This window comes from Corylus avellana, chromosome 8 (genome assembly GCF_965113065.1).
Source record: "Corylus avellana chromosome 8, dhCorAvel1.hap1.2, whole genome shotgun sequence".
Lineage (NCBI taxonomy): Eukaryota > Viridiplantae > Streptophyta > Magnoliopsida > Fagales > Betulaceae > Corylus > Corylus avellana.
In genome coordinates this window covers 11,338,187-11,351,472 of record NC_142497.1, presented here as the reverse complement: position 1 = coordinate 11,351,472, position 13,286 = coordinate 11,338,187, and the positions used below count along the sequence as shown (strand labels likewise).

The 13,286-nt window shown below is 38.8% G+C and overlaps 1 protein-coding gene across 1 annotated transcript; it reads right to left on the bottom strand.

Moving 5' to 3' along the window:
- Positions 1-62: 62 nt before the first annotated feature.
- LOC132163554 (putative CoA ligase CCL7) lies at positions 63-4,469 on the bottom strand. The gene is made up of 6 exons (XM_059573875.2): positions 3,411-4,469; positions 2,759-2,948; positions 1,686-1,831; positions 892-959; positions 694-796; positions 63-415 (listed from the first exon to the last, which is right to left on the bottom strand). Exons 1-6 carry the CDS (start codon positions 4,407-4,409, stop codon positions 302-304), a joined length of 1,620 nt encoding a protein of 539 aa, XP_059429858.2. The 5' UTR covers positions 4,410-4,469; the 3' UTR covers positions 63-301.
- Between the last annotated feature and the right edge of the window lie 8,817 nt (positions 4,470-13,286).

Sequence of the window (13,286 nt, the reverse complement as noted above, 5' to 3'; positions counted from 1 at the left end):
ATGATCCGAATTCGTTTATGTCAAATCTTAATTCTTTAATTTTGTGCCGAATTCGCAAATCGTGTAAAAAATTAACAGCCTTACTTTATATGCATACTCATATATGGAATGTCATTGTCGTGCTTGAATATATGTTTCTATGTTTCATTGTTGACAGAATATTATTGTTCGAGCCCCTTCAAGAATTCAACCGAATTCCATCTAATTTAAATAAAGAAGTGCATCCGGGGATAATTCTTGCCTCTGCCCCCTTCCCACTTCCCATAGACTCTTCTTTACTGCAGCAATCAAATATTCAATTTCACATTCTGGACCCTACCTTCTGAATCAACTCTCTTCTCAGGATCTTTCCTGAAGCTGATTTGGGGACATTATTTATGAATGTCACTCTCCGCAATCTTTTGAAAGGTGCAACCTATGACAAAGAAGCAGAAATTAGATCTCAGATGCATGCAAAAAGGATTTTGGCATGGGTTTGACACTTTGATTTCAGACTAAAAGTACAATTTTGAATCAAATTGCAAAAAATATATCATTTGGGAATGTATTTCTAAAAAATTGTGATTTGAAAACATAAGGAGATACGTTTTAAAAAACGCATGATTTTGAAAGTTAAACTGCGATTTTACTAGACCCTTAACTGCGTTTTTAAAAATTACATTTGGAGCTGAGCCTAATCTAATTACCCCTTACCTGGTTAGCAATAAATTTCATAGCATCTTCTTCTGTCAGTGAACTATTGGGTGACCGAACAACGTATGCAACTGGGACTTCACCAGCCTCAGCATCAGGAAATCTGCAAGGTAGAAATAAAATATAAATTTATATTGATTTTTAAAGAGTAAGCTGATCATGTGAGTAATACAGATTTTGCATGGGTTGAGAACTCACGGGATGACAACAGCATCTAGTATCTCAGGGTGAGAAACAAGCAGCCCTTCAAGTTCTGCTGGCGCAACCTAGAGAGAATTGAAGAAAATTAAAATATAAGAAACAATTACAACAAAAATATATAACTTCATCAATTTATTTCTCTGAGTTGTAAGCATTTGGGACAAGCGATAGTTTACCTTAGTATAAAAACAAAAGTAATTAGTTCGAAACCTGACTCCGTTAATTTACCCCATTTAAATTAAATATTTCACATGTTAGATCTCACTTATTAAAAAAGAGTTTACACTCACATGTAAAAGGGTGTGTTAAAATATTAAGTGGTGATTTAACATTATATCAGAAAACCGAATATGTACCGATATATATAACAATTGAAATGTAAAGAGTGTCTTTCTCAGAAGACATCCAATAAGAAAACCAAAATATCTAAACTGGAAGAATGCAATACAAGAGCAAAATCTTAGTCCAGAAAGAAAATAAATCATGAGGAACAGTGAGGTTACAGGAAATATTGCTGCAGTTCAGTCAATGGACATTAACTAATTAGTAGCATAAGGATGCTAAAGGGCATATCTCTTATAAGTTATAATCAAACATATATTTTCCAAATCTATAAATCCCTTCCAATATCACCATATATTACTCCGAAGACAAGCCAAATTTTCTCTTTTTTCACAGAACAAATGTGTTTTTTTTTTTTTTTTTGGGGGGGGGGGGGGGGTGGGGACAAAGAAAAAACAATGTAGCAGCAGGATCTTGCATGCATGTTTGTAACATTTTTGGGAAGTTACCTGAAAACCTTTGTATTTGATGAGCTCTTTAATTCGGTCAACAACATAAAGTTGCCCATCTCCATCAAAATATCCGAGATCTCCTGTGTGTACCCAACCCTTCTTATCTATGGTCAGTTTGGTGGCCTGTGGATTGTTGTAATAACCTAAAAATGGAGTTTTGCAATAGTAATGTTACATTTCTGAATGAAAACAGTAAGCAAATGCCTAGAACATGTTAAATAAATGCAGAGCTCACTCATTCGAGACAATGAAGCTGAAAACTTATATATGATCAAATGGACAAGAGGTTTTAGTTCTCCTGTGAGCTGGTGTGTTAGAAAGAGCATTGCCCTCCATCTAGAGATGAGCAGAGCAGCCATGATCTAGCTACTTTGGACTCGTTTCCTAATGCTTTTTAGAATTGCAGCACTAATAAACAATTCAACACACAAAACGTTCATAAAAACTTAAAATTATTTTCACATTTATGTCACATTACAACAAAAAAGCAAAACGCACAATCTAAAAAGCATTACCAAACGAGTCCTTTATCTTCAATAACCACGCTGTGGGAATCAAACTTGCATCCGTTTGGGATATACAAAATGGGTAATGTTCAGATTCCCATTTCATATGAAAGCACACTTCATAAAACTCCTAATTTGGCAGTGTTCCCCACCAAATCACCTTTTAAGTTCCGATAGCTTACTGATAAATGCGGTTACACCAAGCCCAGAGAGGAGAAAAGAAATTGTTGGAAGCCTTAGAATTATTATAAAATTCTTATTAAAACAGCTACGGAAAAACTAATATCCCTGGCTTGAGAATGACTTTTCCGCATAATACTTGTCACAAATTGAATGGAAGGATCAAATGTTGTTCAAAGATCATCCTATATGTCCATAATCAGAAATGACAACTGCATTAAACTGCCACATTCAAGATGCAAGGTGACTAGAATAGTTTAATACAGTACAATAATAAGCTACCTGGCTTCTCTCTATATCAAAGAGCAGAAACTTTTTTCTAACAAGAGAAACAGGACCAGGCATGCTCAGATCAAGAGAGACAGAAGCAAAGAAAGAAAATACCTTGCATCATATTAGGCCCCCGAACCCATATCTCCCCCAACTGATTAGGAGGAAGTGGCTTCGATGTATCTACACTGACTATTTGGGATTCAACTCCCGAAACAAGTGTTCCAGCTGAACCAGAATGCCGAACGCCCACTCTTGGATTCTCTACACAAACAACTCCACAAGTTTCCGTCATGCCATAGCCCTGAAACAATGAAGAACATTTTAAATCAAATGTACAGCATCATCTCTCAAATCAAAAGCCAAGACATGAACCAAATTGCCAAAAGCTTTGCAGAAAGTCTAATACCTTTATCAAGTATTATTGAATTTTCAGTGGCTAGATTGGAGAACTCAACAACCCACTAGAGATGCTTTTTTGGCATTTTGTTGTGACGTGAGTAAAAATTGTTTTAGAAATGTTTTTTGCTTTTTGTCGTAAAAAGCATTGTCAGAGACAGAAGAGAACTTTGAAACAAAAATCAAAACACGAAACTTGAAACTTTCAAAAAAGAAAAAGAGAACATAGTTACAATCATTTAATTATTAAATAATTAAATAATTAAATAATTATTTAATTATTAAATAATTATTTTGGTTCGCTGTCAAAGCTGCAGGCTTAAAAGGAAGCCCAATTACCAAATGAAAATCAGTAACGTCAAAGCACCTGAGTGATGGTGGCCTGAGGAATGTTCCTGGCGCACTCCTCCATCAAATCCTTCCCCAGAGGCGCCGCGCCTGAACCGAGATGCCTCAACGACGAGAGATCGTACTTTTTCACGACGCTGTTCTTTGCCAGCGCCAGAATGATCGGCGGTACGACCCATAAGTAGCTCACCCTGTACCTCTCCACCGCCTTCAGAATCTTCTCCAGCTCGAACCTTCCCATTGACACCACAGCGTTCCCGATCTGCAGCTGCGAGTAGACGATCACCGCCAGCCCGAACACGTGGAACATCGGCAGGACGCAGAGGAACACGTTGTGCGCCTCGCCGGAGAGCTCTTGGTCCATCGTCACCATCAGAGACGCCGCAATGAAATTCCTGTGAGTCAGGATCACCCCCTTGCTCGTTCCGGTCGTCCCGGAAGAGTATAGCAGCACCGCGGTGTCGTTTTGCTTCACATTGCTGTCCGGGAAATCCGACCCGGACCCGCCCAATTCAACCAATGCGTCGAAATGGATAACGTTTGAAAAAGTAGAAGAATGATTGGACCCTAGAAAGACAGCTGGGAGGTTGAAATCTTTAACTTTGTCCCACAATTCCGGGACGGTTATGATCAACTTCGGGTTCGAATCTTTGACTTGCCTGGCGAGCTCGCGGACCGTGTAGAGGGGGTTGGCGGTGGTGGCGATGGCGCCGACGGCGACGATGCCGAGGAAGCAGAGAGGGAACTGGATAGAATTCGGGGCGAAGATTAGGACGACGTCGTTCTTGGTGATGCCGAGGCGAAGAAAGGCGCGGGCGATTCTGGCGACGGTGGATTTGAAGTGGGAGAAAGATAAGGTTTGGGAGGAATCGGCGTCGATAAGGGCCGGTTTGTGAGGATAAGAGGAAGAGTTTCGGAAGAGGAATGTGACCATGGAGAGGTTGGGATCTTTGGGGAGCACAAGAGGCGGCCGGAGAGACCGGAAGATGCCATCTCGGCCGTACCCCGATTTTTCCATTAGAGAAGCGGAGAGAAATTCAAGCAGATGGGATGATGCTATAGATTATAGCCAGTACGGTTAATGATCTCGTGCATCAACAGTGATGTACATTAAAATTTTATTTTATTATTTTAATTTAAAAAAAAAAAAAAAAAAAAAAAAAAAAAATTTACGCTCGACGTACATTTCATTATCCTAGCGGAGTTGTATTCAATTACGGCACGCAAATCAGGGTGTTTGTTTGGTGTCACTGAGGAGATGAACTTGAGCTAGGCTGAGGTCAGATACTAGTCAAGGATAAGATAGATGGTTACAGCAATTTTAGCGTCTAATCTCGTACGTACGTTGGGTATTAGTGAGTCATAGAAGACGATATAGATAAATCACATAAGACGCTCACCATTTTTCTCCTGTTGCAGGGGGTGGGCAGCCACTCCGGCCCCCTTTTTTTTTTTTTTTTGTTGAATAATAGCCCGATTATAATATCTCTCAAATTACGAAATTTAGACTTTTTTAGCGGCTAATTTCGTAGGTAGGTTATAATTAAAAGTTAATTATATTTTTTTGGGTTCTTGCATGTGAAAAAGTTTTGAAAAAAAAAAAAAAATTATATTTTGGTTTTCTAAAGAATAAACTTTCTTCAATCAAAAGTGAAGAAATAACATTTTGGGAGGAAAAAATTTTTCGGCTACCTCAACAACTTGCCACCCCTTGTGACATGTAACAATTTTTTTTTTTTTTTTTTATGAATTTCGATGCATATAACCCATCTAAATTTTTGTAATTTGAAAATCTACTAACTTTTTTGTAGAAAATCTTTGTCAATGTTTTTAAGAAGTTCAGATGAACAGTGAACTCCTTCCCGTCATTACATACTTTTATTTTGTGAAAAGTTGATAGTAAAAACCTCATTCTATTAAGTGTAAGCAGTAGCTATATTATTATCCTATAATAAAAATAAAGGTAAATATATCATAAGTTCTTGATTTAACTCGCCAAAATTAAAAAAATTTTACCTTTTTTTTTTTCGACAATTTACTCCATGCGTCAATCGAAATGCCAATAAACTCCCTACCGTCAAATTTTTTAACATCAGTTAGACATCTCATTAAAATATTAATTTAATTTTAAAATTTAAATCTAAAAAAAAAAAAATTGAAGAGGTGACCAGGGCTGTAAATGAGCTGAGCCGAGTCAAGCTTTGGCAAACTCGGACTAGCTCATTTTAGGAAGACAAATAATCGAGCCGATCTTGAGCTCAAGCCGAGCTTGAAAGCCCTGGCTCAAGATCGGCTCAATTAAAATTTGGCACATTCGGGATCAAGCTTGAGATCCCGAAAGGGCACTTTTCGAGCCGAGTTGAGCCCTCGATTGGCTCGGCTCGGCTCAAGCTCGAGCTCGATTAAAAGCTCGTTCGAGCTTTAAACAAGCAACTCGGCTCGTTTACAGCTCGTTAAGATTAATATTTAATTTTTTTTTTTCATAAAACAGTTAAATTTTAACACTGAATCTGGTAAGATTCCAGGAGCCAATTATAAATCAATTAAAATTCACTTTACAAGGTAAGATTCACTAAATCAAGTAAAATTCAGGACAATTATAACAGGGCCACAATTAATCTCATGGGACAACCTAAACTAACTAACTTATAATTGCAGAAACTATAAACACCCTGAAATTACATGCTTACAGAGCAAGTAAATTAGAACCTTACAAATTACAAGCAACTTCAAAATGAAGAAAACAAATTAAATTACAAACAAAATTACAAATGAAATTGAAGAAATTACAAATGACTAAAATGAGTCAAATGACCAAAAGGCATAATTCATCTAAAGAGACTTCACAACCTAGCCACCAGCTAGGTTGTGGCCACCAACTGCCAACAATCTGCCAATCATCAGAAATTTGATCAACAACCTCAGGAACAGGTGTTTCCTCTTCTTCAATCGAATCTCGTACCTTCTCAGGAAGATTATACACTTCCATTACATCAACATCCTCTGGCACTGCAGGTGATGGTACAAAAATATGGATCTCCAAGACCGAAGGATCTGCAACACAATTATCCTTCAAATCAGTTAGAGTGCACCAAACATCTATACATTGAATTGCAAATTGCATTTCACATTACCAAGGTCAGGACTAGGAGGCGTTTCAACATCATTATCCAAACCCTGGTTCCCCTCATCAACATATCTAAAAACATCATTCAGACAAAGTAGCCTTTGTCACTGCATTCAATGAAAAAAGAAAGGTGTAAAATGTTTTTAACTCCCTTGCAAGATGTCAAGGGAGCTTTATCTAGTAGGGCTGAAATCAGTGTATCAAAAGTAATCTCAAATCAATAGCATAAAAAAATAAATATGATATTTATAAGTACAGTTTTTAGATATTTTTAGACTATATAATGCAGAAACTTAAAAATACCAAACAAGCAACTAGCATGTGAAAACATGTGGCAGCTTTTAATGAAGTTTCTTCATCAAGCAATATGTACTGTATACACAACTAAACCAAAAAAAAAAAAAATTGTTAGCAAATTTTTACTCCCTTGAAAATTACATAAGATTTTTTTTGATAAGTTATTGAGAACCTCCAAGCCCTTTGGTGCCAAAACCGACCATCTAGTGTAAAGAATGAACTGCTAAAAATGCTTAAATAAGATCAAAGGTAAGAAGGTTCTTCTTACCGAAGCTGATGGTTATGAAAGTCAGCTGCAAGAAATATGAAGAAAAAAAATTAACTAATAAAATTGCATAAACAAATCTAACCTAGGGTCATGGTTAAGAAGAAATCAATAAAATCAACACTATAAACTTCTAGACTTTATAAGTTTAGGCCTTCAATTAGGTATAGATAAACAAATCTCATACATTTTTTATTCAATATAGGAAGATAATTTCTTAAGAAATTGAACGTATTTTTCATTTTTATCATTGTTTAATTTGTTTCATAAATCTAAACAAAACCTAAAAGTTTGAGATCGACGATTTCCCAAGCACATGGTTATACTCTACTAGCTTAATCATCAAAGACAATCGGTCCATTTCTATGTCATTATGTCATTCTATACTGTTATGCAAATAACTTTTAAGATTGAAACCTTACCTTTGTCATTTAGCACATATTGTCGTGGTTTCAATATTGTTTTGACAAAGAAAAAAAATAGTATCAGTGTTTGAAAACATATATAGAATTAAAACTTAGCATTTCTTTTAAAGTTTGAGATCCCGAGTAGACTATCACAGAGCACCCCAAAGAACACCCGAACACAGAATCAAAATCTAAGTAATATGGTCTTATTTTGATTTGAAATCGTCAAGAAAAAATAAAAAGAAGCAACCAGATTATGCATTGGAACGTACCTTTGGGCGATTGGCTTTCACGAAGATGGAAAACCCTCAAACTTAGAATCGCAGAGGAAAACCTTCAAACTCATACCCAATCTACAAACAATCAACCAAAATCTATCACAGTCAAACAAAAATCAATGAAAGAGAAAGAGATAGAGAGTGTTTTGATCTGGGATTTCATCTGAAGATTGAAGCGGCTGCCGAGAGAGTGAGAGATAGAGATAGATAGGGTTTTGAAATTTTGTTTTGGGGTTAGGGCTGCTGGAAGCTTGAAAGAGATGAATCTGATAAAAACTAAACTGAGAAGAAATTTTGTATGTATTACTTGATGATAATTGATTTACATGATGGGTATTTATACATAAAAATGATTTACATAGCCGTTACAAAAATAATGTTAAGATCTTCTATACATGGAAATTATCTATGTAGAAGGAATGTTAATGTTGCTGGTTGGGAATTTGCCTTTCTCGATTGTTTTATGACCGTTGCACAGATTTATTTCCTCAACACTCCCCCTCAAGTTGGAGTGGATATTCATGACACCTAACTTGCCAAGTAGGTAATGAAATTGTGTTGAACCTAGCGCCTTAGTAAATAGATCAGTGGGCTGTTGAGTGGTAGGTATGTGAAAAGTTTGAATTATGCCATCTTGTAGCTTTTCTCGAATGAGGTGGCAATCAATCTCTATATGCTTTGTTCTCTCATGATAGACAGGATTCGAGGCGATGTGAATGGCCGCCTTGTTGTCACAATACAATTTTGCTGGTTGTAAATGTGAGATATGGAGGTCCGCCAACAGTTGTTTCAACCAAGTAATTTCACAGCAGGTTGAGGCCATAGCTCTGTATTCTGCTTCAACTGAAGAACGGGATATTGTTGTTTGCTTTTTCGTATTCCAAGATATTGGTGAGCTTCTAAGGAATATACAATATCCAGTGACTGATCGTCGAGTGTCTCTGCATCGTGCCCAATCCGCATCACAAAATGCGTATAATTGAATATTGCTTGTGGCTAATAAGAGAATTCCTTGTCCTGGAGACTGCTTGATGTAGCGTAACACTCTGTGTGTTGCATCTAAATGGGATGTGCGTGGTTTGTCCATAAACTGACTCAACACCTGCACCGCATAGGCCAAATCAGGTCTCGTAATGGTTAAATAAATCAACTTACCAACTAGTCGACGATATGATGAAGGATCAGCAATGAGGTCTCTATCATGTTTACTGAGTGCTAAATTTTGCTCCATGGGAAATTTGCTAGGCTTGGCACCAAGAAAGCCGGTATCTTCAAGTATTTCAAGAGCATACTTTCTTTGTGATAAAAAGATGTCTTTCTTTGAACGAGCTACTTCAATACCCAGAAAATACTTTAGGTTGCCCAAATCTTTGAGTTTGAAATGGTCACCCAAATGTTTCTTAAGTTTCTGAATCTGCTCCAAGTTATTGCCTGCCAATATAATATCGTCTACATATACAAGAATGGCTGTGAAGTTACCTTTGTGGGATCAGACGAATAGTGAGTAGTCTGCCTTGGATTGTTTATATCCTGCACTAATGAGAGTGGAAGAAAGTTTTGCATACCATTGTCTGGAAGCTTGTTTAAGCCCATATAGGGATTTGTTGAGTTTGCAAACTCTAGTCTCCCCCTTTCGTCTGAAACCAGGAGGAAGGTGCATGTAGACTTCTTCGTCAAGGTCACCATGAAGGAAGGCATTGTTGACGTCAAGTTGATGCAAGTGCCAACCGTAGGAGGCAGCAAGGGCAAGGAAAGAGCGGACAGTGACCATCTTAGCAACAGGAGCAAAGGTCTCTGTATAATCAATGCCAGCTTGTTGGTTGTAACCTTTGGCCACTAAGCGAGCTTTATATCGTTCCACAGAACCATCTGGGTGATATTTTATTTTGTAAACCCATTTGCGGCCAATGGGTTTCTTTCCGAGTGGAAGAGGGGTCAGAGTCCATGGCTGAGTCGACTCTAGAGCATCCACCTCAGCATGCATTGCATCTCGCCACTTGGAATCCTGCATGGCCTGCAAAAAAGATTTTGGCTCTTGTGCAAGAGAAATAGCAGCACTAAAGGCACGATGGTGGTTAGAGAGACAAGCATAAGATAAAAATGCGTCAAGAGAGTAAGGGGTACCTGAGGAACGCACCAACGCTAACTCAGATGATTGAGTGGTACGAGACAGTAAAGTCTGTGCAAGATGAAAATCACGCAAGTATGCAGGTGGCTGGGTCGACCGAGTAGATCACCGAGTGACCGGAGGTGGGGAAGAGGTAGTCTGAGGGGTAGAAGGGGCATCCGAAGCTTCAACGACAGGTGACAAGAGGGTAAGGGCATCATCAGGGAGGTCAAAAGGAATAGGTAAGACCTGCGAAGATTGTTTAGGGGTGGTTTGGGCAAAAGGGAAATGATCTTCATAAAAAAGTACATCACGAGAGATGAAGGTTTTGTGGTGATCAAGATCATATAGACGATATCCCTTTTGGCTATAAGGGTAACCTAGGAAGACACATCGTATAGCACGAGGGTCAAATTTGGATGGTTTTTGGGAATGAGTAGAAGCAAAGCACAAACAACCGAAAACTCGTAAGTGATTGTATTGAGGTTTTGAGTTGTATAACTTCTCATATGGAGTTTTGCCTGATAGGAGGGGAGTAGGAGTTCTATTAATCAAATAGGCAGCTGTTAAGATAGCGTCTCCCCAAAAACGTGTGGGCAAGTGGGCTTGAAAGAGTAAGGCTCGAGACATATTGAGAAGGTGACGATGCTTGCGTTCAACAACACCATTTTGTTGTGGAGTAGAGACACAACTAGTTTGATGAATGATGCCTTTGGCGGAATAAAATGATGGAATAGTGAATTCAGGACCATTATCACTACGAATTATCTTGATGGTGGTCGAGAATTGATTTTCGACAAGATTAATGTAAGATTGTAAGAGAGAGCGAGCCTCAGATTTATGTTGCATCAAATAGACCCATGTATATCGGGTGTAGTCATCAACAATAGTCAGAAAATAATGTGCCCCATTAATGGAAGGAGTACGGTAACTACCCCAAATATCAATGTGTATTAATGCAAAAGGTGTGGTAGAAGAAATTTGACTAGTTGGAAATGGAATAAGAGTTTGTTTTGCTAAAGGACAAACAAGACATTGTTCTGAATTTGAACTACAAATTTCATATACATTATTGGAAAGAAAAGACAAAACTTTATTGGAAAGATGACCTAATCGGCGATGCCAAAGCTCTGGGGTTGACTTTGCCACCTGACACCTTGAGGGTCTCGTGTTGGTGAAGTAATACAAACCATCCCGCTCAGTGCCCAAACGAATCATCTTCGTCAAGCGAAGGTCCTGGATGAGACAGAAGGCAGAAGAAAAAATAATGAGACAATGCAATGTGCGACATAATGTATGCACATAAATGAGGTTAAAATGAAAAGTAGGAACACAAAAGACATTATGAAGAACAAGTGATGAGGAAAAAGTCATAGATCCAATGTGTGATACGGAGGCATATGAGCCATCAGGTAATTGGACAGTACGACCATGAATAGGATAGGATTGGGTCAAGGCAGTGGGAGAACAAACCATATGATCAGTAGCACCACTGTCAAGAATCCATAATGAGTCATCATATAAGACAGAAGACGTACCTGAGAGAGATGGCTCGGTACTACCTGCTTGGTGGGCCATGGACTGTTGTGGAGTAACGTTATTCACAATTGCAAGTAGTTGTTGGCATTGATCAGGTGTAAAAGGGAGACTGCTGGTAGTGGAAACCTGATGGAGCACGGGGCTTAGGACTGGAGCCTGAGCCAGAGTCAATCTTGCGACGAGTAGGAGGAAATCCGTGAAGTTGGTAGCACCGCTCACTAGTATGACCATCACGACCGCAATAAGTGCATTTTGGTCTTTCCTTCTTCTGAAAGCCAGATCGATTGTCCATCCGTGGTGGTAGAGTAGCTTTTGCAGCTAAGGCAATGCCTCCAATGGTGGGTGGGGTGGTAATGTTGCGTTGGCGCTCTTCTTGAAGGACCAAGGCATATGCACGATTGACGGAAGGCAATGGTTCTATTAAGAGAATATGTCCCCGAACAGCTGCATATGACTCATTAAGACCCATGAGGAACTTTATGGTACGCTGACATTGTTGAAGTTGGAGACCCTCTTTTAGTGCGCCACAGGTGCAAGGGGCGCTGGGTTGAATTGCGGATAGTTCATCCCATAACCCTTTTAGTTTTGTGGAAGTATGTGGCGATAGGCATGGTGCCTTGGACAAGGGTGCTGATATCTTGCATTAGTTGAAACATGCGAGGACCATTCACTTGAGAAAATCGCTCTTTAAGGTCCAACCAGATGTCCCTCGCAAGGTTACAATAAATAACACTGGTGCAAATGTCATTAGAAATAGAATTTAATAACCAAGATTTTACCATATTGTTGCAACGGCTCCATTGCGGAAAATCTTTGGAGGAGGCTGCTGGTGGAGAGATAGTCCAGTCAATAAATCCGAGTTTGTTCTTGGCGCTGAGAGCCATAGTGATTGCTCGGTTCCATGTTTGATAATTTTCTCCATTGAGGGATTGAGAGGCCAATACCACACCCGGATGGTCGGAATGGTGGAGGTATAGATGATGATTGGGATCTTGGGAAGGAGGTACGGAGGCTGTGGGAGTGATGGTGTCTGGCATTTTTTTTTTTTTTTTTTTTTTTTTTGGTTGACACTAAACTACTTGTAGCTTAGGGTGATGTGTAACCAACCTAAACTACGTGTAGTATAACAGGGAGGCAAATTGGGTTGTGGGCTGATGTGGATAAAATGGGCTTGGACAAAAAAAATTAAAAAAATGAGTGAACTACTAGTCTGGTGTGTGGGTTTAGTGAAAACAAAAAAATCAATGGTTTAATGGGCTTCACTGATGAGCTAGGGGTCCAATCAAAAAAAATAAGGGAAATATAAAGCTAAAAAAAAGAAAGGAAATGGGTAAGAACGATTTACCTAAAAGCCAAAAAAAAGAGTCTTCTTCTTTGTGCAATTACAAACTGCTCACAAATCAGAGGACATGGGTATGCGAGGACCTGCTGCCACAACACCAAAAATTCACGGATTGAGCGTGGGTTGGAGCGAGGACGGCCTCTAAGCAAGGATTGAAGCAAAAAAAATCCTTGGGGCGTGGATTGGCGGCCTCTGACCAACGAGGACCATTGGGTCGCTAGCTTGACGATGCAAATAGTGGCCTCTGACTAACGAGGACCACTATGACGGGTGGAGGACAGCTTCTGACAGGCGAAAAACGGGTGAGACCAACACCCAAAGTAATTGGGCAAGATATTGCCAAGACACTGCAAAAAAAAACGAAGTGCAACAGGTATGAAAAAAAAAGACTCTGTTTTTCAATTATAGAAATAGAGTTTTTTCATTCTCTCAGAATCTATGCTATGCTCTGATACCATGATAAAAACTAAACTGAGAAGGAATTTTGTATGTATTACTTGATGATAATTGATTTACATGATGGGTATTTATAC

What these genes read in the sequence shown, in the direction of transcription:
- LOC132163554 (XM_059573875.2), bottom strand. Translation starts at nt 4,409, where the DNA reads ATGGAAAAATCGGGGTACGGCCGAGATGGCATCTTCCGGTCTCTCCGG. An exon ending in TCAAATACAAAGGTTTTCAG is followed by an intron (nt 960 to 1,685) that starts GTAACTTCCCAA and finishes AATTCTCTCTAG; the next exon opens with GTTGCGCCAGCAGAACTTGA. An exon ending in CTAGATGCTGTTGTCATCCC is followed by an intron (nt 797 to 891) that starts GTGAGTTCTCAA and finishes TCTACCTTGCAG; the next exon opens with ATTTCCTGATGCTGAGGCTG.